The sequence below is a fragment of the Ammodytes marinus genome, assembly GCF_949987685.1.
Source record: "Ammodytes marinus genome assembly, chromosome: 18".
In the NCBI taxonomy this organism is placed as follows: Eukaryota; Metazoa; Chordata; class Actinopteri; order Uranoscopiformes; family Ammodytidae; genus Ammodytes; species Ammodytes marinus.
In genome coordinates this window covers 6,210,396-6,234,707 of record NC_137222.1, presented here as the reverse complement: position 1 = coordinate 6,234,707, position 24,312 = coordinate 6,210,396, and the positions used below count along the sequence as shown (strand labels likewise).

Sequence of the window (24,312 nt, the reverse complement as noted above, 5' to 3'; positions counted from 1 at the left end):
ATTCATGACCTCGGGGTGTAAAAAGACATTTAGGGTTAACTGCCTTTTGTTTCAGTAAGCATAAATCAATATTTCATTTTTTTTAATATGATGTATGGAATACTCATTTAGACTCGTTCAGGAATTCCTATACGGAAACTCATGAGTCACCTTACTTTGATTCAAATCCAATACAGTATTATGCAAATCACTGAAATTGAAGTTCAAGCTAACATAGCAAGTCATGAGAACATTCTCTATGTGATCTTGACATTTTGAATCCGAGCATATTACCATATATACAGAGATAAGGGAAGCAAAACAGCAAACAAAAGCAACTATTACAATGAATGTATAAATGCATGCATCAACCTAATGTCACATGTCACTCACATTCAGAACAATCATAGTATCAACTGTATATGTGCACATTACAAAAACATCTGTAATTATTTTGAAGATGTACCATGTCCAGACATAATATACTTAAAGATATAAATATGATCCTAACATTCATAGATACATGTACAGTATGTTAATGGAAGATTTTGAGTGGGTAACACATATTAAATCAGAGGAAAGAAGTTTAACTATTGGGGCATTTGTTTTATTTCCAACTCTTTTATTCTTTTATCCTGTAATTGAGTGTTTTATGTTCTCAGTTCAGGAAATGTATTCTTTTAATCGACCTGGGTGCCACTGATCTTTAAACAATTATTCTCAAACATTCTTTGTGCGACATCTGTTCGAAGATTCCTGTGAAAATGTAATGAAGTTGTGTTTGCTCTGTGGCCTTTTTTAGATAATTTGCCTCAGGGAAACACACTCAGCTCGGTGCCGAAAATTAAAGCAAAGGTGAGAAAAAACACCCAGAACTCAGCAATAACAGTGAGGAAATGCTCCGTTTCAAGGGAAATTCCGGCATTCAAAATGTTTTACTCTTAGGTTAAAGGATAAGCATTACATTTTAATCAAAGCACCCAAAGTAAAAGTGCTAATTATGCATAATGTATGACTCTGAAGTCATATTTGGATGCAAGCCTAAGCATAACTTTAATTTAAGTGGTAAAAGTGGGGCTCATTGTAACTCGTTTTACATATTTAATTGGAGTTTGTGTGGGTGTTTTCTTTTTCTTTTTTAGTTCTTAAATATTTGCATTGCGTGTACAAAGTTGGAACAACTTGCTTTGAGTGTTGCTTATTTAGTTATGAATGTACTGCATAATGTTATCAAGACAAACTTAAGATTGGAAACCAGTTTTCAGGGGCTTTAAAAAAATACAGAATTAATATCACTGAGCAAGTAATTCAGCAGGTGATACATTTAAAATCTGCATGGTGACAGTCTATAGTAATGCTGTACCTAAGACCATTCATTTGAATGAATCTTAATTTGCACTGTAAGAGCACAGATGTTCAAACCACTTTAAGGCTTCATGTTGTGACAATTCATTCGCAATTTTATTTGGTCCTAGGTGGGCTGTCATCCATTCTGAACTAGTCCACCTTTAACAACATGCCGTCAATCCACTGCTGTCAGACCTGCTGACGAAGCACATTGTGTATCAGTGACCCTATTATGCATTAGCCCTCCCCTTTACCCCACCTCCACTCCTCCCCCTTGATAGAGCAGGTTCATCACACAGTCGATGAGTAATGCCACTCATGCCTTGTTCCCTGCACCAACGATTAGACCTCTAATCATCCATCAAACTACCAAAAACATGACTACTCATGTCATGGGTGCCGCGGCATTTTCCGTAATGATGCTTGAGTGCAACAGGGGAGGGGTCTTTGTGGGCTGCTGGGCTGTCTGTCACCTCGGACTGAGGCCATGGAAAACTGTTGACATTCTGTAAAAACCAGTTAATTTACACCTGCAGTTCAAACACAATACTTCTCAACCCTAGTCGGGCCATACAAGTTCCCCATGATAATCTCTTACAATAATCACTAGTTTAACACAAACTGAGACCATCTCTCTGTTTGATAAAGAAGGGCCAATATAAAATCCTGATCCTGCTGTTACATCAACCCCTGAAACAAAATGCATTTGTTTTCTTGTATTGTTTGTCATTATCTTCCATAGCAAGACCTTTTTTTAAAGAACATAATACTGTACATATTTGTATTGTCTTTTACTATTACGTCTCATCCTTGTGTTTTACATTCTCGAACAATGTCCAATGACCCTCATGGATGACCTCAGACAAACTTGTGTAAATCCAATGAAATAACTGGTTTTAATTAGATTTCTGTGAACACCTGCGATTTTAAGGAGAAGATTCGAATGACGTCACAGGGTGTATTTAACACCTCTGCTGAACGTAGACAGGTATCAGGGTGTAACACTATTGCGCACACGGAGTCAAAGTCAAATTGATGCAACTTTTAGACCTAGTAGATTTGCGAAACACTCGTCCTTGTTCTTTGCAGAAGGATTGTAACTGGCAAACCACTCTCGGGATTATGTTACATTAACCCACTATTCAGTATAGGCTACACACCAGGCGGTGAGGTACATTTGCTTCAATCTGCTGCTGTTTGGTGTGTAGTGGAATAGGAGGGAAGTTGAGTAAGTAGCAGGCGTGGTGGAGGCAGTTGCACAGCAGTCGACGGCAGGGCATGCACAGGGAAGGAAGGAACGCTGCCTCGGAGCGCGCCGTGCGTACAGATGGGACGCTTTGATTGACAGTCGGAGGCACGGAGGAGCGCCTCTTACAGCAGCAGCACACAAGCGCAGCACGCTCATCTCTCCCCCGGACCCGTCTGTCTGACCACAGGCATATCTGTCAAATAGCGCAAATAACGGATTCTCTTTCCATTTCCCTTTGGGCTCGGTATCTATCCTGCCGAGTAAAAGGAACGCGGCTTTTCGGTTACCCTATCCCATCCAGTCTATAGGCTGTACCTGCGGTCACTTTAACTGGACAGGTCTTGGGCACAAAGTATCTTAACGGGAACGGGAGTGGTTTGTTAGGACAACAAATGGTTTAGGTTGCACTTTGAAATTTCCCGATTTCATCTTGTGGAGTGAAAGGACTGCGCCCGATGTGCTTTCGGGATAATTGTGGGATTCAATTTTGTTTTTTGGTGAAATCTGGAATCATTGTTGTGATGCGTGTGTGAGTCGAGTCACAAACCCTTGGAGCCTGCAAACACCAGCCTTTCTTAATTCAGTTGAACTGGAATAACGGTGTGATAATCAAAGAGACTCTCGGGAGGAATTCTTGGTGCGTAATTTGCGCGGTGTGTGTGTGTGCGGTTGCTGAGCCGCAGAAGAAGTATAGTTGTGCCTCCCTTTCTTTCTTTTTTTGACGTGAAACACTGCATTTTTACCCCTCATGGAATAAGCTTAACCACAGACTTTTCAAAGAGCGGGGTTTTATTATCTGTCGCCTGGAACGAACGGGCGGATCTGATGGACAGATTCTCCGTAGGATGGTAAATGACCCATGGGGAATCATGAACAGCTCTTCTGAACTCGAAGATGGGACTCGGCATAAAAACCAGGTATATGTTCTGTCTCTCTCTCCCTAACACTCACACACTATACAGCTGCGCTATTGGGGTTGATAAGGAGTGGTGCATCTGCTTGGTGCAGTGTGTGTTACCACGCTGAGTTTGGTGATGTGGGCAAATCTCTGCACTGTAGAAACAGCCGCCCGGACACTTTCACTTGCTGTTTCTGTGATATTGTCCATAATAGCCACCCACCGCGTGACACAATTTAGGATAAATACATAAAGTGAGGAGAATAATGGTAAAAAAATATCATGGCCGGAGGAGATTAATATGAGTGTGATTTGCCCGAAAGTATGTTTGCGCATCCCAGGAATATGCTCACAATCCCCTTTCCAATTCATCCCGAGCTTTACTTCAATGGGGGTGCCTGGAAATCGCATCCGTCTTGTTAAAAGTGTTGAAACGTGGCACACAGACAGACATAATCCAATAGCTATTAACACTCCAGGGCTCTCAAGGCTGAGGTCTCTCGCTCGGATGTCTTGAGACGGGAGCGGACGTGCATTGATGTGCATTGTGTGTTGTGTTGCAGCCAGAAAAAAAAGAAGCTCACTTAGGGGAATAGTCGATAGTCGATGTGTTTTCACAAGGTCAGTGGAGGGTTATTGACAGCCGGTGAGGGAGAGGAGAGGAGAGGAGAGCGAGAGAGATGTCTCCCCTCCTAGAACACCGAATCAGATTTCAGGGCACTGAGGAAAAAAGCTTAACACCTTTTGGAAGGGATACTCATGTATACTCTCTCACCCATGAGCGTGGATTTACTAATTATGCGGCACGTCACTGGGCAAATAATGCCAAGGACAGGCGCTGACGTGAAAACTTCACTCAGTCAGAGCCAATGTAAAATGTTTTGACACAGAGGAGAAGTAAACCTTATCAGGAATGTTATATTTCTGGCTTAAGAACTTTGCACTTTTTTAATGACTGACACTGTCAAAATGAATGCACCTGTTATGGTCACAAAAAAAGGCAGCAGTGAAGAATATAGCCTACTGTAGATTGCCCTATAAGCCAAAGCCTGACTGAAGCAAATGGAGTGTGTCATTCATAAGAATATTAAGAATGTTTGTGGCCAGTTTCCTCTCATTTCCAAAGATATACCAAGCTTAGGGGTCAGAGTATGTGTGTCACAATTAAGTGTCATGGCCCAGTCTGTGCCATTTACTCTACATGGTGTCTCTTTCTGAACCTGGCTTGTGTTTGAATTCTCCATACAGTATATAGTTACATTAGTAGCCTATTGATTATCATAGGGCTGCACTTCATTTTTCCATGTATCACAGCTGGCTGCTTTTCATGTAGACTGTATCCTTCCTGAGGTAGAGCTGGTCAATGATGAGGAAGAGGGCTAAGATTTAAAAAAAAAATCTTCCCCTGCCTCCAACAAGCTGCTTTGCCTATTACGTGTCCACTTAAAGGTCAGGCGAATAGCAAATAAAACTCTGCCATGGGTTTTTAATTTGATGATTTAGTGTCCTGTAATGCTCAAATATTCTTTCTATGAGTCATCATTGCTAAAGTGCAAGAGAGAGAGAGAGAGAGAGAGAATGAGAGACAGACAGAGAGAGAGTGAAAGAGACAGAGAGACAGAGCAATCCACACCAGGTCTCACCTAATCATGTATCACTGTTACTGTTGACATTATGTTATTATTCAAAATCATTTGTAATTTGTGCATATGCGTGTGTGTGTGTGTGTGTGTGTGTGTGTGTGTGTGTGTGTGTGTTTGTGTGTGTCTGGGGGGGAGGGTTCTGATTGTTCAATACTGCTTCCACAATAGTCAAGCCATGAGAGAGAGAGAGAGAGAGATATGTCTAAGAAAAAGGATATCAGATGTGATTCATTTAGATTATTTTTCATCATGTCTGTGTTCTTGAAGAGAGAGAGAGAAAAGAGAAAAACATATCTGAATGGCTATATGAAGCTCTGATATGCTGATTGGTAAGCCTAGAGGATGAAAAGGCAAAAAAAATAATAATTCTGCCCTAACCCCAGCAGCCCTCACTCCGGATCAGACAGCAGCGGGGCCATGCGGGATGAGATGAGAGCTTGTGGGAAATGGAGACGGCTAATGTTGCTATCTGTCGCCCTCCTCCCTACGTCTATCTGTCTTCCTTCTTCTGCACTTGTTATTTTGCTATCACACACAGACACATACTCTCTCCCCCTCTCTCTCTCTCCCTCTCTCTCTCTCTCTCTCTCTCTCACTCTCTCTCTCTCTCTCTCTCTCTCCCCCTCTCTCTGCCTGTCTCTCCCTGTAATCTTGAGAACACCACCTTTTTATCTGGAGCCCGGCGCTATTGACACAGTCATTTCAGAGCCAGTGTGGAGGGGATCGTTTAATAGAGATCCCTTGCCGTCTCTTGTCTGGCTGTCTGTTTGGATATTAACAAAGCATTGGCCTTAGTATTTGTCTTGCTTGCTCTGCACATTTGATTCGGTTTGAAATAGGTGTGTGTGTGTGTGTGCCCGTCACCGCCGGTGCCCTTTTGTAAAAGATTGGAGGCCGGTTAGAGTAAAACAGTGATTCAATTGCAACTTAAAATCGGCCTTGAGAAATGCAATTCACTGGATAATGGGCAACGGAGACTGAGGCTACACAGTGAGAAATGCTCCTGACTTTGTGTATCTAAAATATGAGACACTTGGAAGGCACAAAATGGCCACCATTAACTACGGTATGAATGAAGGGATACAATTATACCTCCATACATAGTACTTATAATGAACAAAGCTGAGGTAAGTCAATGGCGATGCCTGCCATTATCACCATACGTAGTGATGAGAGGAAAAATAAACTGAAAGGGTTTGATATATTCTCAGATAAACGCTCAATACATTTAGCTTCTTTTCTCCGTTCTTTGTTGCTGTGGACACTGCCACACAAGAAAGAATAAACAACTAGGGATGCAATATTGTGCTGTAAAAAACACCAATATTGATTTTATTTTTTGTTGGGAAATGCTTGCCAGATTTCTTCCTGGGTTGTTTACTGTGGCTGTTTCCATGGCATCATTCTTAAATCAGCTGTGTATTCAGTTTGAGCAACTTGTCTTTTGTTATTTTTTCCTTCATGTGATATGTGCTCGTACACACACACACACAACGACACACAAGCACATACACATAGTATAGCTGAGAAGTCAGTGAGGTCCAGTAGGGTTGCTCATTTCAGCTAATCAATAACACTCTGAGAACTCTCCAAACTTTCCACAGCATAGTGTGTTGCATACTATTCAACAAAGCTTTGCTTCAGCAGTTCACACATTGAAATGCTCACACAAACACACACACACACACACAGATTGCACTAAAGGGGTGTATATTTTTCAGACAGTTTGCTGTATTTCTATAGCCCAAGCTTTGACACCATGGACCAACACAAACAGATCAAAGTCACAAAATCACATCAATAACTCAGCAAATCAGCCAACTATAGTTAGGATGTTTATGAACCTCCGACACATCGGACACAAAGCCATAAAAAGAAGAAAGGTTTGCCTTGACAGCAGACACAGTGCTGGGCCCACATCTATCAAATACACACCCTGCACAGACCCAACTCAGAAATGATATCAGGTTTGCATGACAGCCACGACGCACATGCACACAAGCATCAATGCCAGGATTTATCAATATGTGCTCACATACTTTAATATGCCTCACTTAACTGTGACGGAACACAAGGAAGAACTAGAGGGCTTGGCCAATCCTTCATGTACACATATTTCTATATGTATGGAACATTTCTAATTGCCTTGATTGTTTGTATGCAACTATTGCATTCAAATTGTATATCCAACAATGAAATAACAGGCTTAAACATGATCATAATCACACAATTATCGTGTTTCTACATTAATGAAATCGCATTGAATAGTTGATTTTTTGTTTGTTTGTTGAGGACCTCCCAATGTTTTTTTTCTTTGTTAACCAGTCACACATGTAAATGTGCCTAACTTTCTATGGAAAAATTAACCAGTTTAGCTCACTTAATTTATTAAGCAATATATTACATTGGTGGTGTACTTGGAATTGCTCCATAGTGTTCATATATAATTATGACCTTGAAAGTGCCTTTATTTTTATTGGTGCACAGTGGATGATACCACTGGTAATTGCGAAACAGTAAAAGCACACATGTCACCTTTTATTTTTTCAAACTTAAGAAACAATGCAGAGTTGTGTTTAAACCTATCTTTGGCCAAGATTATATTTCACAAACACCATACCCAGAGTGAGCATCTTAACCAGACAACATGAGCAACAGCCAGCCGAGTAGTTTCCTGTTGTTGTTTTGCCAATTCAAAGGGATCATGTTAATTAACTTTAGATGATTCAATTTGCAGTTGTCATTATGGAAGATGAAATCGACAGCTGCTAGCTTAAACTGTTTCTTGCATGAGTTTTTTAACCCACTGTAAATGACAAGTATGTCAGCTTTTGTGATTTTAAAACTGCGGTTTGTCAAATAGATATGTACGTAACGCTTCAGCTTGCATACATATGTTAAGTACATTTGTCTTGCACTTTATATAATGAGAATGTAACAGCCTTTTTTTATTGCCATGTACCGATAACGTTTACAATGACTTTTCAGCAGTCTTGTACAGGGCGCGGTGGTACTATTCCATGTACGAGATGTGGGGCTGGCTGGTTTTCGTTGGGTACCCTTGTCAAACTAATGAACCTGCTGAGCTGGCTGGAGGTGTAGGAGCTATAGCAGTGTGGACTAGACCAGAGCAAAGCAGAGGGAGTTCTCTGGTTGACTGGGCCTGTGATTTCCCTGTGGGTGGGTATGTAGGTGTGTGTGTGTGTGTGTGTGTGTGTGTGTGTGTGTGTGTGTGTGTGTGTGTGTGTGTGTGTGCGTGTGCATGCGTGTGTGTTTGTGTGGGTTGGGGGTCCTATACTATGGCAGCAGTCCAACTCTAACAACCTAGGCCTCTCTCCCCAGGCCCCCACTCTGGGTGGCATTGAGATAACACCCGCTAGCAAAAGTTTTCAAGCATTTGTCAGATCACTGTTGTACCTTCCTCACGGCTACTTTGTGTGTGTGTGTGTGTGCGTGCGTGTGCGTGCGTGTGTGGGCGCCTTCTTCGGAAAAAAAATGTTTAGTCTCACAAGAAGTGTGAAATGTTTTCAATACTTGTAGTATGTGGGTGGTTCACAGCTGTGCAAGGTCTTCCTATGTGTGTGTGTCCGTATTGCATTTGTTTTATGTGTGCATCCGGCCAGATTGCTGTTGAACGTTAGATAGCTACTTTCTCAGCAGGGAGGTTGACCGAATTGGGCCATATGAATCGTTGTGTTTTAAACGTGTTGAACAGTATAGAATGAGACAATTGGATAGATGTGTGTGTGGGTGGGTCCACTCATGCTGTCTTCGTGTGGTCATGTGCCTCTATCAAGTCAGTGTTCCTTTAAAAACAAGGAGTACGGGGGTGGGACCGGAGGGAAAGTTTTTCAATTTATCAAGGAAAAAAACCAACCCCTCGCTGTCATTGATTTTACTTTGGTGCTGCTATTCATAACACCAACACCGCCTTTATATTGGCATCCACGGTACAGAGCTTCAAAGCATTAATGTTTCACAGTGTTTTTCCTCTTCCAGAAGGAATTGCTTTTCTAATCGCCTATCTATCTTTTTTTATCATAATAACATTATCCTCAGTTTTAGCTCAGGATGCGTCTTTATGTATAAGCGCTTATTATACAGTATAGCTAAAAGCCCATTGCTCGTGTATTGCTGAATTGTAGCGATCAGAAAACTAAGTGGCTCACACACGAGTGTAGGCCTATTGTTAGAATGGAGGTATGAACGTGTGAGAGGAGTGCGTGTGTTGGTGGATCAAAGCGATAACGAGCCATTACTGTCAAGTCGTTATGTAAGTGAAGTAGTGTGCTTTTACACCGAGAGTGATTTAGCACCTACTGTGTGATTTTGTTTAGGTTTTCTTTCTGCTGCACAGAGAAATGGAGACATTTTGTTCAACATGCATTTCCAATAGCTTAGTGAGATAGTGGGCCTGCCTAGGTCTGAATAGCAACCATCCCATGTAGAACTGGGTACCAATGTAGTTCCATTCTTATTTGGCACCTACCGAGATCACTCGATACCATCGAGTAGCAAAAATGTTAGACTATCAAAAAATGTGAGCCAATAAGCAATCGGGATTGCTTGATGGGCAAAGATCTCAAAGTGATGGTGATTGGCTGTGTGGAGCTGCAGTAGCTCAGGAGATCTGGCATGTGTGGTAATCTGAAGGCAGTTACTTCGATTTGAGCTCAGTTAAAGTTTTGTATATTGATGTTTTGTAAAAATGCCAAGGAGCTGAACAATGTATTTTTACCAAGATGTGTAATGTCATCTTGTTGAAAGGGATTTCATCAAATTGTTATCGAAATACGTATCATTGAGGATCGGGTATCGTACTCAAGGTATCGGTATCGATATCGAAAATGTTTGAACAATACCCAGCCCTAATTTCGTATGCTTTTGGCCTTGCTCAATCTCTATCCACCTGTGTTGTTCGACCCATATGCTCTTCTAGGTCTTTATCTTATTTTCTCCCTTTCTGTATCTCTTAATGGCATAAAAGGACAGGACACGTCAAAAACAGATTTCTGGTTCTGCAAGGTGACAACGAGGCCTTGAGAGAAAAGAATCGCTATGCAAGGATGGACAGGAAAGAAAGAATGAATACAGGAGATTAACAAAGCTGAACAAAAGAAGCAGGAGGCAGAGCAGAGAGAGAACAGAGAGTAGCACAGAGGAAGGACACAGGAGTGTTGAGAAGTATGTATCACATCAGTGTTGAGCAGGCAGCCTGCTAGCTGGGGGCACTTGTACCTTCGCAGTATGACGCATGATATATCCCAGCTGCTCAAAAATCCCACGTACCTCCCAACAAGGGTTTGTTATTGGATATACCACACATTGCCGTTGGAGAGAAAGAATGCCTTTTCCTTCAGTCTTCTCTTGGATCAGTTACAAGGCTCATCACGGGAGCCCCACAGCATCACCAAGGGCCCACTCGCATACAAAACAACAGCTGCAATAGAATGTAATTGTACGTAATTGATTTGCGATTCTCGGTAATTGTGTTGATTTTGTGCACTGCACATATTTGAGTGCGTGCGAGAATGTGTGTGTGTGTGTGTGTGTGTGGGCAACCAGGCATAAGGTACATGGTCTTGTCACACTGTTCCTTCAGCATCTTTGTGCCTTTTCACAGATGTGAAGAAAGTGAAGCTGAGGAGAAAACATTAGAAAGGTTCCGGAGGGCAAGGTTACACTCCACCTCCCAAAGCATCTATTGATAGATGTGTCAGCAAGCTGACCTGATGGGCAAGGGTTTCACCGGAGAAGAGCTAAAAGCGTGAGAGAGAGGGAGACTAGGCAATGCTAGGGCATTAGATTTCCATCTGCAGGATCTGTGTGTGTGTGTGTGTGTGTGTGTGTGTGTGTGTGTGTGTGTGTGTGTGTGTGTGTGTGTGTGTGTGTGTGTGTGTGTGTGTGTGTGTGTGTGTGTGTGTGTGTGTGTGTGTGTGTGTGTGTGTGTGTGTGTACCATACATGTTCAGAAAAGAAATAGTACTGAGCCTGAAATAAAAAAAACACTCTCAAGGAAGGATACATGTGTGTTTCGCCCCCCGCTATTTTACTCCGGAAGACTGCAATATCCCCATTCTGCAATTTATCATCCCCCTCCCTGCTAAATCATCATTAAAAATGCATTGGAAATCACCTGTGAGGGTTAGATGAGAAAAGCATGGGCTGGAAAGAGGAGGGGTGGTGTAGTGAGAGAGACACACAGTGTGTGCACTTGTTCCACAGTTCAGTCATTGTGATGGACAACTAGCCGGGCCAATCCCACTGACAGATTACACTTTATCTACATATTTGCAGTGAGTGTCCAATTTCCTGCTGGCGATTTCAATCCAAGAGTTAAAGAGCTCCGTTCATTTGTGTCTTGATCAACGTGCAATGTGAGATCAGTGACCTGCTTTTTAAGGGGAAATACTTCCCGCTAAATAATGGACTGTATTTATTTATTTTTTCCCGTTTCCATGGGCTCTTCATTAATCAATGCTTGCAAACAACCGTGCATGCGAGCGTGCAAGCACAACAAATCACGTGCGCACTGGAGCGCAGTTCCCCTTTGTGATGGCTTACGCGTCTGATTGAGAATGCAAACCGAAAACAGTAAATAATAAGGGAATTAATTAGACTCTGGAAACCCGGTGAATAATTCATGATAAATGGAGAAGTCTAATCAAGCTATCAATCTACTGCGGCCACCGGATCTGGAGCAGAAGAATATTTAAGGGCAGAGGCAGTATGACGACAATTTAGTTTGAAGTCAACACGAAACTAGTTGAACACAATCACATTGAAAGCTGCTGGAATACAAGGATTGCATATTGTTAAAATAGTGATGCTAGAGTGTGGTATCTGTTCGACTGCTGGCATACTTTTCATCTTGGGGTTAAAAAAACAATATGTCTGTGATTGAGCTGCTGCGCCCTCTACTCTCTCATACTTGGTAGTCTACCCCAAAGCACATTATTGGCACCTCTCTGGGACAAATGAAGTAATTTCCACAGCCAACTGACTTCATATATTTTACCTGCTAATGACTTGCTAAAGCTAACGTTGACAACATAATAGCATCATTATTTGCCCCGACATCGTCAGGTGTCTCAAGGTTAATAGCAACATTAATTGACTAGAAGGATGGGGGGGTGCTGGGAAATTATTGTTGTCCCTATTAAGTTGTATGCTTGATCAGTGACCTCCAAGGACTGCATTGCTTTCACAAACGTATAGTTTTTAGGTTCAGTGACCGGAACACAGAACGCAAAATGTGAATTGATGTGATTCTGCACAAAAAAAAAGACTACAAACTTTAACAAAATGTATGTCACAATGATAACACAAGCCATATCTTGTGATCAGCATATCTTCACTATCATCTGTGCATTTCAGGTAGAGATACATAATGTTTCTCAACTGAAACAAAAATGGTGTTTGTTTTTACATTTGTCATAAGGAGAGTGAGAGGAAAACGTAATGAAAGTGGTTAGGTGACCGATTGGAGGATGAGAAAAAACATTTCGAGGGAGGATAGTTTTAGGAGTCGCAATAAAAAGGGAACGATGCATAAAAAACATATTTGGAACAAGACAGACAGCGAGGGAGGCACAAAGAGATGCATATCCGTATTTATTGCAGCTCTTCCATTAAACAGTTATGACAAACTCATGGCTGATGTATTAACTGACGTATCCACACCAGCATCCATTATTTATTCATCATCAAAAATTCAATCTGGCAGACTATGTGCCATTATTCAGATGTGCTTGGGGAAAGTGGCACATTTAAATAAATGAGGAATTATAGGACCCACTCTCATGGCTTGTTGCTATTCCGAAACCCTCTCTTTCTCTTTAAATTATTCAAACATTAAATCAATCAAAAAAGTGTCAGAGATATGTGTAAATGTTGACAGAAATAAAATCCCCCTTTCCAAGCTCACGTGGCTAGATGTATTATATCCGCAAAAAAAATTGGAAACATTTCATTGTCCTTGGGCCGTGAACAAAAAACATGTAGACTTCTCAAAACTGTTGGAAGTGGCTCTGTCGTTCACCGTCTGTCTGGTGTTTTTCATTAGCGGGAAAAAGGAAAACATTGTATTTTTTTTTCTGCACGTCTCAACATGCCTCCCGTTTCACTGCAGTTTTCTGACCAGCAGTAGGCGTACTACTACTCATATTTACTGTATTTGGTTTGTCCTGTTTCCCTCTTGTGGAATTCTGCACCTCTTGTCAAGCCCTAAGTCTGAAATGAGATTGGATATGGAAATGTGGAGTGTGCTGCAGACCAGTGCTTTCTGCTGATGTAGTGGAACTTGGCAGCCAAAGAGAGCAGCAAATATTCCTCGGAGGAAACACGTAGCCCACGCACACGCAGACGCCTCTGTGCAAACATACACATACAACCAGACACACGCACATGTACTCTTCAGTTGATGCAGTGCATCATAGGAAAATGTAACCGCGGGTTAAATGGTACATGATTAAAGTGTAGGAAGCGTTATTGAACATGTCATCATGCAGTGCGAAAAAGTCTTAGATGGGCGAAAAACCTTTTAACCTAATGTGTCCATGTTGCATTTTTATTATTTTTTTCATTCTGAGAGAAGAGGTTTAGGGCAGGCGGGCCACAGATCGATGTATTTATCTATCTATCTATCTATCTATCTATCTATCTATCTATCTATCTATCTATCTATCTATCTATCTATCTATCTATCTATCTGTCTATCTATCTATCTATCTATCTATCTATCTATCTATCTATCTATCTATCTATCTATCTATCTATCTATCCAATCGGCACTGAACAGCAATTAAAGCTGAGCCCTGATTTGGACCCTAGGGGAAAGGTTAAAGGATCACTCAAGTTATTGCCACGCAATGCCTCTAGCTTGGCTAAAAATAGACTATAATAATGTGAGTATTAAGTATACGAGCACAATCAATGGTCGATTTGCAGTTTTGGTTAGTGAAATTCCTGCTTATTTTATTTCTACTGACATGTTGTCTGTAAGTTGATGCAGTCAGTAAATGTAATGCATAATACAATAGATAAATACACTTGTTGTCAGGATCTTAACGCCAGGGTTTTGTGCCAATTGTGTCAGAGGGTTGTTGATTAAACTCTGTAGAATTAGTTTAAGCTTTAGATTTGTCGTTGTATTTTCTCCAACGGGTGTCCATCAATGATCCAATCCAAAGTACAGCCAGTGCAGTTCTAGCATCCCCTCTTCACTTATACAAACTCATTCTGGACAAACCTTAGCTCAAAACATTGATCTGATTAGATTACAGTTTTTCTCAGTCGCTTTGGTGCTTTTCTCACATCACTATTAACATTTGCACAGCAGTTAGTGCATTTCTAGAAACAATTAGTGCAAACTGCAAAACCTAGTGGATAACCTGCAAAAGTACGTCACTTGCTCAACATGGATAGTCTATTCCTCAAAAGCAAGTATTCATGTCAATGAAACTGCCAGTGTCATCAAAATGAGAAGTCTTGACACCATCGTTTATGAACAAGATAGTCAAATGGCTTTGTCATGTTTTCATTATGACAGGTTATTCTCTCAGTGTTTTCCAATGCAAAAAACGGTCAGAACTCGGTGACACTACCTGAACATGCTCAAGACAGCACTATACACTACTTGTACAGCCATTTGAAAACTACAGTAAAGTTACACATTGCTGTAGTTAGGGGAGTAAGTGAGTACAAGACACTGAATATGTATGTTTCACATTTTTACTGTATATGGTCTTTGCAATTCTACAGCATTGTGCAAAAGAAAAATACACTTCAGTGACTTATTTAGAACAAACATAAAAAAACACCCTTTTGGTCGAGCTGTGCACAAATGTGAACAAGATAACAGGACATATTGTAACTGAACATATATAGGTAAATCATTCTGGCACATCCAGATGTTCCTGTCTCTCTGGCCACATATTTTCATCTACATCACAACAGATATTATCCCTTGCAATGCAACGAGGAAAGTCATTGGTTACAACTAATACTTCACACACCTCCTCGTGAGTGCTGAAGCTGAAGTCCAACTGAGAGCAACTGTTCAATTTAGGAGACATTTCCAGGAAAAAATTATAAAGAAAGGTATAAAATTTGCTTGACAGAATTTGATAACTAGTTCAACAATTTTGTATGTAATGACTCAAGCAATGAAATGAAGACTATTAGTTTTATTGGGAACGACTATTCAGCATCCATAGGTATAGTTCATTTTGACTCACATGACATAAGCAAATGACAATGTTATAAAACAGCAGAGAATTGTATGAAAGCAACTGATACATGTCCAAAAGCATTTGCAATTTGTTCAGAGGAAGGAGAAATTGCTACTATGATGTGCTCAAATGACTAAATGTTGCGGAGGTTGAACTAATAGTTATGAGAATTCTCATTCTGATCTGAGAAAAGCACCAAAGCAACTGAGAAAAATTGTAACAGAAGTCTAGAAATGTACAAGTTCCATGAAATCTTCACAGGAGAAAAAGACAAATGAACCTATGACAATTCAATATTGGATCTGGATCGTCAAGTTTGAATAAACTGTACAGTAGAAAGTAGAAAGCTTAGAGAATAGGCCTCTGTTCCCACTGGGAGAGGAAGGCTTAACAGTAGAATGACATCTATATGGACTGAATGACCGTCATCATTGTTGCAATCAAAGTCATGGATATCATCATATGCCGTTTCACCTTGATAATGGGGAAAGAATGTAACCATATCATATGTCGATAAGAATCCCCACTCATTGCTCGTATTAATTGCAATTATGTCACAGCCAGAGTCATTATTTGTCCATCTGTGCATACGTATGTTTTCATAATCGTCTTGGTTGGTGAGACAATATGTTAATGCAAACTCTTGTGGATGCACACTGAGTGCATAGTACAGCTCAGGAACTGTTTATCTCACGTTCATCTTTACTTCCCATCTTCCTCAATCTTAAAGGTAAATGTTCTGTCGACTGAATGAATGAATGAATGAATGAATGAATTTTTATTATTGTGTCATGTCCAAACAAGGACCCATCCCCTTCGGGATTATAAGACACCAACAACTGTATCAAATTCACATGATAACATTCACTTCCTGTAAATAAATGGAGATCACATTTCACAATAGGACAACAAGGAAACAGGGAAACAGACGCAAACAAAAGAAAAGAAAAGAAAAGCAAACATAAAGATCTCATTGATAAGTGTGTTTTGTTCTCTTCTCTCTGTCTATATTGTCGTATAATCAGCTGCTTTTAATTCCAGTCGAAGTTAGTCTGGAGCGGTTAGAGCCCCTATAGAGCCTGTCAGCACGACGGGGGTGCACATTCTCAGCCATTTGTCTGCCAGCTTTAGTCAAATCTTCCTTACAGATGCAATGACTAATACATGAAGTTTGCAAGAGATGAGGGCTGGAAAGGGATGCATTAAAAAAAAGAAAGTCTTATATCCTCATAACTTTCGAGAGAAGATGGGCTTAAAGAAAAGTGTAACCGCTGTCTCGGTTTGCTTCAATTATCCTACATCACCGAAATTTGCGACTAGACAGAAACAGTACATTTCACATTATCGCTGATGAATTCTAGCAAGGTGTTCTAGGAGCTTTGTTTTAAGTTCACACAGTGTCTTTTTCCTTTAATCTTCCCCGAAATGTTACACTTACGTTCGCTTACTCTCTCTCGGCTCCGCTCTACTTTGGGGAATGGGATCTGGCACTCTCCCTCACTGGCTTCCCATAATGTGCTAACATTAGAAATCCATCAGACTCGCAGTATGTCGACAGCCCCCACAGCCCTGCATTGATTTATTGCAAATGTGTTGAAGATGAAGAGAGAGACTCTTTAGCACTATACTAAGGAGCAGGGGGGGGAGGGTGGTCAAGGGAAGTGGATTGAGGGAGAGAGGGATGAATGGGAAGATGACAGGTTTGGGGAGGAGATAGAGAGGGGGGGGGGGTTTGAGGGTCGCTGACCTTTGTTTTGGTAGGCTGACAGCGTTTTCAACTTGGGGTCGGCACACTGCCTGTCATCAGCTAGTTGGGGCGCAGGAAAAATGATGATAATGTACTTTTATATTTTGTGATGGCTTTGATGTGTTTGCTGTGCGCTGTGGTTTTTCCACCATGTGGGGGAATGACAGCTGCTGTCAAGCCCCGTAGCAGGACAGGTCAGGGATCACAAAATGGTGGAGGCTTTAAATTCCCCGCAAGGCGCTATCCGGAAATGACACTGTAAAAGCATTAAGACGTCTGCTTTTGTATATTGTAAGTCCTGTGAAGAAAATAACTCACAATGGAAAAAGAAACTGGGTGCTGAATCCTTCACAAGCACAAATGCTGAAATATAGATGAGGACAGTGCTCCAAAGTTTTTACCTTTCGTAGAAGTGCATGCTGCTTTCTAAACTTAATGAACACCCTATTAAAGTGGTCATGTCAACCTCATGCGTTCTGTAATTGCTTTTTCCCTGTTGTCACTAATTTGAATCACTTGATTTTTATTTTTCAAAACTTAAAAAATGATCTTGCTGTTGCAACTCAATTATGAATCAGAGCAATTGTAAATGTTCCTTCTCTCACACAGCTAAGGGTGGGGGGGGGGCTCACAAGTTAATCTAGTTTTCTATTTCATACATCTCGAGAGTGTAAAAGGACTTGTTTATTCGTTTTGGAGGAGATGAGTGTCAGAGGGGAGGGCGAGAGCTGAATAGTAGCTCTGTGGTGTATTTATATCGTTGGGCAAACACCAAAGAAGGCTGATGGAGATGAGAAGGATTGAAATGGATTACTGTAGATAGGGCAGCACCGACCGAGAGAATGACAATCTTATGTTTGTGAACACGGCTTTCATGAAACGTGCGAGCCGTGAAAACATACGTCTGTCCCTGGCCATATGCGTGGCTCAGCAAAGTGACCCTCTCTCTCTCTCCCGATTGAAGGGGTTAAAGAGGAGGTTAAAGTGATAATGTACATCTCTAATCCCCTGCTCTTTGAGAGGGCAAAGAGGCACAAACTGCCCACCCGACCGCACAGCCGGACATGTAGATGGCGCATCGGTGGCGCATCAGGGTCAGCTATCGCCATAGCAACAGATTATTCCGAATAATTATCTGCCATATGTGCCTTGTCACAATTAGAGGGTTGGCTGTGTGAGAGGGGTCACAGATCAAACGTTGATCATAGCATTGAGAGTGCTGGTGAACTGTACCCCCCCCCCCCCCCCCACCACCACCACCCCCTCCCCCTCCCCCGCCCAGCTATACACTGTTTATTAGAATGAAGTTCAGCCCGATGTTTAGAGCAATCTGTCACATAATGGGTCACAGTCACAGAAACTGCACTTTGCCTTTAAGCAGATATTACAGATCGGATGACACCAGCTGTATCACTTTAGTCTTGAATGTCAGAGTGGATGCTGTGCGAATTGAGCTTCAAAATCCTTTTTTCGTTTAGCACTAGGTCTTAGCATCTAACACAAGGGAAAAACATGGACATATAAATGATTGTAAATTGATAGATACAATGGATTCATGATTTCAATAATAGTTAGATAAGTTAAAGGTCCTAAAGCGATTGTTTTGTTCTAAGCAATGAGGAAACTGTGTTAAGAGCGTGCACAAATGTACTCTGACAGAGGCCCAAGGGGGGCGAATTAAAAAAAACTTTTGTGGTTGATTCTCACGAGCGATGCCTTCCATTAGGAGTCCAGGCATTTTAACTCATCTCTGCAGGAATCTCCCGTGGGAGTTTCTACCCAGAATGCATTATTTCCCATAAAGCCGTGTTCACACTGGTGCCATGGGACCGGCAGCAACAAGGTGCAAAGTGGTTTATGCATTAAAGTGGATATTTTATTCTGTCACTTTAGCCCATGTGAGAAAAAGTCATTTGGAGTGAGATACCTCTTTTACCATTTTATGTGAAGGGGAATTTGCCAAAATCCAATTTTTTCTAAATCCCTTTGAATTTATTTGGAAAAAGGTTATTCACCCGAGTAATTGTGAGTAGAACCGCTGTGAGTCTTGCCAACCACTGTTTTCATCTTAACAACTATTTTTAACAATTTTTTTTTTTAAAACACATTTTTATAGACACTGGGGCTGTGTCTTGATTCAGAGACCACGCACTTGGTAGGACGCAGTCTCGCGGTCTATGAAGGCTATAGCCTATGAAGGCCGATTTTAAGGCCGGTTTTAAGGCCAACGAGCCTTGTTAAACGAGACGGTCTCCGCAGGTCTCCGTTTACGAGCATTTCCGGTTTACGTAACAAGCCGTTACCTTGCGTGACGACTCGCCGCTCCTGTGCTGCCTAGCAACCCTGATTGCTGCCAACGGAGACAGCCCTGTCAACGGAGGAAAAAAGAAAAATAAGTTGTCTACCAGACGAAAAGAAAAAAAAGTACAAGAAAAAAAGAAAGGAAGATAAAAGTTAAGAAGATGGAGCAACACGTTGCTGTTTTGTTATTTTTTATTTTATTTTATGCCATCTCTGAAAAAAACGCAATGAATCTTGGGATATGTTGGGCCACGAAGGATACATCTGATGCAGCCTTCAAAACCGTGAAACGAAGGCTGCATTTCACGACCGCATATGAGGAGCCTTGCAAGGAGCCTTGCAAACGGGACAGCCTTTGCGCGCCGCTATGACGCAATCAGTCTTCAAATGCAGCCTTCGTAGGCTGCAATACCCATGCAACCCCTGAATCAAGACACAGCCATTGTCATGTTCTGTCTTTGTCTTGTCTTGTTTTGGTGGTTCCCCGTGTTTCCTGTTTTATTTTGGTACGTCTGTCTTGTTCCTCCTCATGTCCTGTCAAGTTTCCCTCTTGTTTGATTGCTGCTCCCTCCCCTAATGTGTTGCACCTGTCCCTCGTTGTCTGCCCTGTCTTGTGTGTGTATATAACTCCCTGTGTTTCTTTGATCCCTATCTGAGTATTGTTCCTGTTGGTGAGTTCTTGTCCTGTGTATGTTCTGTGTTTCCTGGACTTTTTGCCTATTGGCCTTTTTTGTTACATTTTTGGACAATAAATTACCCTCACTTGAAGACGTTCTGCATTTGGGTCCTGCTTGCCTGCCTGCCTGCCTGTCGTAACCATAACGCACATGGTGCAACAGGCAACAATACATCCTACGATTACGGATTATGCCAATGTCTTTTTTTATAAATTTTTTTGATTTTGAGTATCTCTATCTGACTGTGGATTTAGCATGAATCAGTCTTGAAGATCCCTGGGGAGGTGTGAATCGTGGCAGCTTAACCAGTTCCTTAAACACTGACGATACCTCAGGCTTATTACTGCGAGCTGTCAGAATGTGTGAGATGCATAGTGACACCGCTGTCCTCTCATCAGATTTGTCACATCATGCGTGTGTGTGTGTGTGTGTGTGTGTGTGTGTGTGTGTGTGTGTGTGTGTGTGTGTGTGTGTGTGTGTGTGTGTGTGTGTGTGTGTGTGTGTGTGTGTGTGTGTGTGTGTGTGTGTGTGTGTGTGTGTGTGTGTGTGTGTGTGTGTGTGTGTGTGTGTGTGTGTGTGTGGGACTGCTGACTCGTTTAGGAAAGAGCCCTGGATGTGTTCAGACGAGCTAAACTCCAATTAAGCCTTGTGCACTACTCACATCTGTGGTCTATACTCGATTGTCACCCATCACTATTAGGAGACACTCTGAGCCCTCTGGTATCTTGGAGTATCTTGGTATTTTTTTTTCTGCGTCATAATTACTGCCTTGAAAGTGTCTCTTTCCAACACTAACAAAGCCAAGCGCTTACTATTTTTCCGGCTTCTCCGTTCTTGCTCTCTCCCGAAGCTCTCTGCCTTTTTTTTCTCATCTCTCGTCTGCCGTCTCCCGAGACACTAATGAAGTGGTTTAATCTCGCAACTCCAGAGGAATTGTCGGCGGAGGACTGCATTAATTAAGTGTGTGTGTGTGTGTGTGTGTGTGTGTGTGTGTGTGTGTGTGTGTGTGTGTGCGCCGTTTGAAAGTTTCCACATTCTCAGAATGGGCCCAGACCACACCAGCGTGTTTACCGTCTTTACTAGAACTGTAATCGTGTAGGGGATTCGTAGATTAGATGTTGATTAGAAACGAATGCTTTTTTTTTTTTGCTTTGAAAAGTGAATATCTTCCTCATGATCCGCTACCTGTCCGTACTGTGTTTGTGCACAGGAAATAAAACCTGGTGTGTTAATAGCCTATAGGTTCAATGGGCATGTTGCTAGCGATGGTGGTCCCCTTAGTTTACATACCATTTGTTTACATACCAGTTTACAGAGCCTAGGACACTGTATTGGTTACAGGGCACAAACAGTAGAAGTGAGAAGATATTCAATGATTGTGACAAAAAGGTATTTTGACAACAAGCATTCTCCAGAATCGCGGACTCCACCTTTAAGCTTTTCAGCTGCTCATCATCAGTGTGGGTATAGTTCAACATGAAGTAAGTGTGAGTTAATCAATAGTTCCAGTTAGTTAAACATAGTGAAAAGCTTGTCCGTTACTTCCAGACTGGGACTGCTGTTTAGCCCCAGCTAACCCCACTCATCTGGTATAGTTATTCCATCACAATGTTTCGATTCAGTCCTTGCCTTCTTTCATTTGGATTAGATTGCCTTTGACATTGCCTTTGTGCATTCATGGGGAGAGAAAAGTGACTGTTGTGGCAGTTTCCTTTTTATAAAAAGCCATAGAGAAAGTCACTGACCCTGCTCTCATATCTTAGAGCTACTGAATCTCACACATTCAGAGTGGTGACTTGAAATCTTTTTTCAGAATAATTTTACATCTTTCTCCTGCATTTCTCTTCTATTTCACCTGTTTTTTTTATTACTTGAACAAGAGCCTGAAAGTATGGCGTTTTACAGCAGGGTACAATTGCAATTGCATTAACTCTGCCTTCATCAATTGTTAATGTATAGCCGTCTTCAATGTCTCCATTATTTCTCCCAGTCTTTTGAAATATCAGAAATATTTAGATGTCGGCATGATTCCTGGACAATATAACTACATTTTACCAGGTTGCTTTAACCACTTGAGGAGAAGGTGAAGCTTGCATGTATCTGAACAAGCTTTTTGCTGCCAGAATTCATTACATTTCCACCAGTTTTTGAGCAAAGGAAACAACAATCATATTAAGCAGGAGAGCATTGCACCAAATGTGCCTTCACTTACTTTCTGAAGTTCTTCAAATACAAGGGTTGTATTATTATCAGTTTTCAACATTAATTGTTTCCATTAAGGTTTCATTATATCTGCTCTCGTGTTGAAATGGAAAGCATTGCATAATTGCTTGCAGCTATCTTTTATTTACATACTGTATTAATTACAATAGTATAGTAGCAATTCCTATGTGTAGTGCCCTTTCTCCTGTTTCACCGTTTGTATTTCCTTTGACAAATTGCTTTTCAGTATCTGACAGTTATTAAGAGCTGTTGTCTTGTACACTTGTTTCCCTGTTTCTTTTCATAATTACAAAAGTAAACATTGACTCACACTGAGACAAAAACTATTACGTTTATAACCCGTTCCAACACTATGTCATAAACATTTCCCTGCTGCCAATTCCACCTCTTGAAAAAAGCCAGTGATCAAACTCCCACACTCTGCATGGAGAGGCTCCTTCACGCTGTGCGCCTATCCCCATTCTACAGTGTGTACTGCACGCATTGACCATTGCCTCTGAAGGGTTATTTTGCACAAACATTTAGACATGCTTCCATTATCGTGAAAGGCCCTCATGGGAAATTGCTTTTTTTAAAATGTACAAGTAGTGCCACTACCTGTAGCACGGTTGCCATGCCGGTTAACCTTTTAAACTTCTAACATCCCTCTGCTCAAAAAATACTGCCACTTACTTTTGTGGATAGAAAATCAGGGGGAAAAATGTCTGCCCTCTTTGAACTTAATGAATACAGTGGATCCTCATTAGAGTCTGTGTACCGGGGAATACAGCTTCATTTTGAGTTCTTTTCCTTAGTTTTCCATTTCATGCCTCATCTTTCTCGGCATAGAAAGGCATAGAGAGATGACAAACTGTACTTGACAGGTCATAGGAACTGTTTTGCTTGTGTGTGTGTGTGTGTGTGTGTGTGTGTGTTTATGATAGGGAAGTTGAGTTCATATTGAAACCTGCAACCTTAAAAAGACCAATATCCACTGCAGCACGACCTCCCCTGCAGGGAGAGAGTGAATACGCAGCACTTACCACCCGATAGCACTCAACCAACACATACTTCGGTCACAAGGGGCCACACACACATATACAAACGTGTGTGTCGTCTTTCACATTGATGAAGTACTGCACACACGCACATGCACACACTCACGCACACACACACACACACACACACACACACACACACACACACACACACACACACACACACACACACACACATCTGCACACACACGCATTTCCACAAACAGCGTGTGAGTAAAGGAGCAAACACCACATTTGTTTCGCACCATCAGCATCGAAATCAGATCGCCTCGCCAAGGTCAAACTGCCAAGGTGCGGGCTATCCCCCGCTTATAAACACAGTCACAGACCCAGACACACTCAGAGAGATAGATGGACACATGCACCACACGGACACATGTGAGGACACTTTGATGTACTACCTTAGCTGCTGCCATAAGTCAGTATAGAAGTACCATGAAGTGCAGACACCATCATACATGTTTTATTGATGGGCGCCTGAATGGCTTGCACATACAGCCATGTATGCAAATACATACATTATGGAGAGGCGGTTCTTCATTTTTGCTTATTAAGGGAAGTGTCTGCCTTCTTATCACGCTGCTATTAAGATAGCAATGCTGTGGGGCGGGGATCCATCTTACATATCAAGGGCACGTGTGTATGGTCTGGCTTAGAAGATGTAGCCTACTTCAATTTATGAATACATGCGTGTGTGTGTGTGTGTGTGTGTGTGTGTGTGTGTGTGTGTGTGTGTGTGTGTTTGTGTGTGTGTTAGTGTGTGTGTAAGAAGCATCTGCAAGGTGGCCATTCTTTTCTTAAGGAACCTTGCAGTGCAATAATAATGTATTTACCGTCATCCAAGTGCTGCTTTTGCATTTATAGACCCCCATTAGAATATTATTTTACGGTGTGTGTGTGTGTGTGCGTGTGTGTGTGAGAGTGTGCTGCTCTGTCTTGACTTTATTGGAATAGTCTGCAGTCATACACTAATCCTCCTC

General features: G+C 41.6%; 1 protein-coding gene across 1 annotated transcript in view; it reads left to right on the top strand.

Annotated features, from left to right (window-relative positions):
* Positions 1-3,420: 3,420 nt before the first annotated feature.
* fibcd1b (fibrinogen C domain containing 1b) overlaps positions 3,421-24,312 on the top strand; it is a gene marked incomplete at both ends in the record, with an annotated part of 105,252 nt that continues 84,360 nt past the window's right edge. Inside the window, one exon of the mRNA XM_080046374.1 lies at positions 3,421-3,492. Coding sequence (XP_079902500.1) covers positions 3,421-3,492 — 72 coding nt within the window. The remainder of the gene's footprint in view (positions 3,493-24,312) is intronic.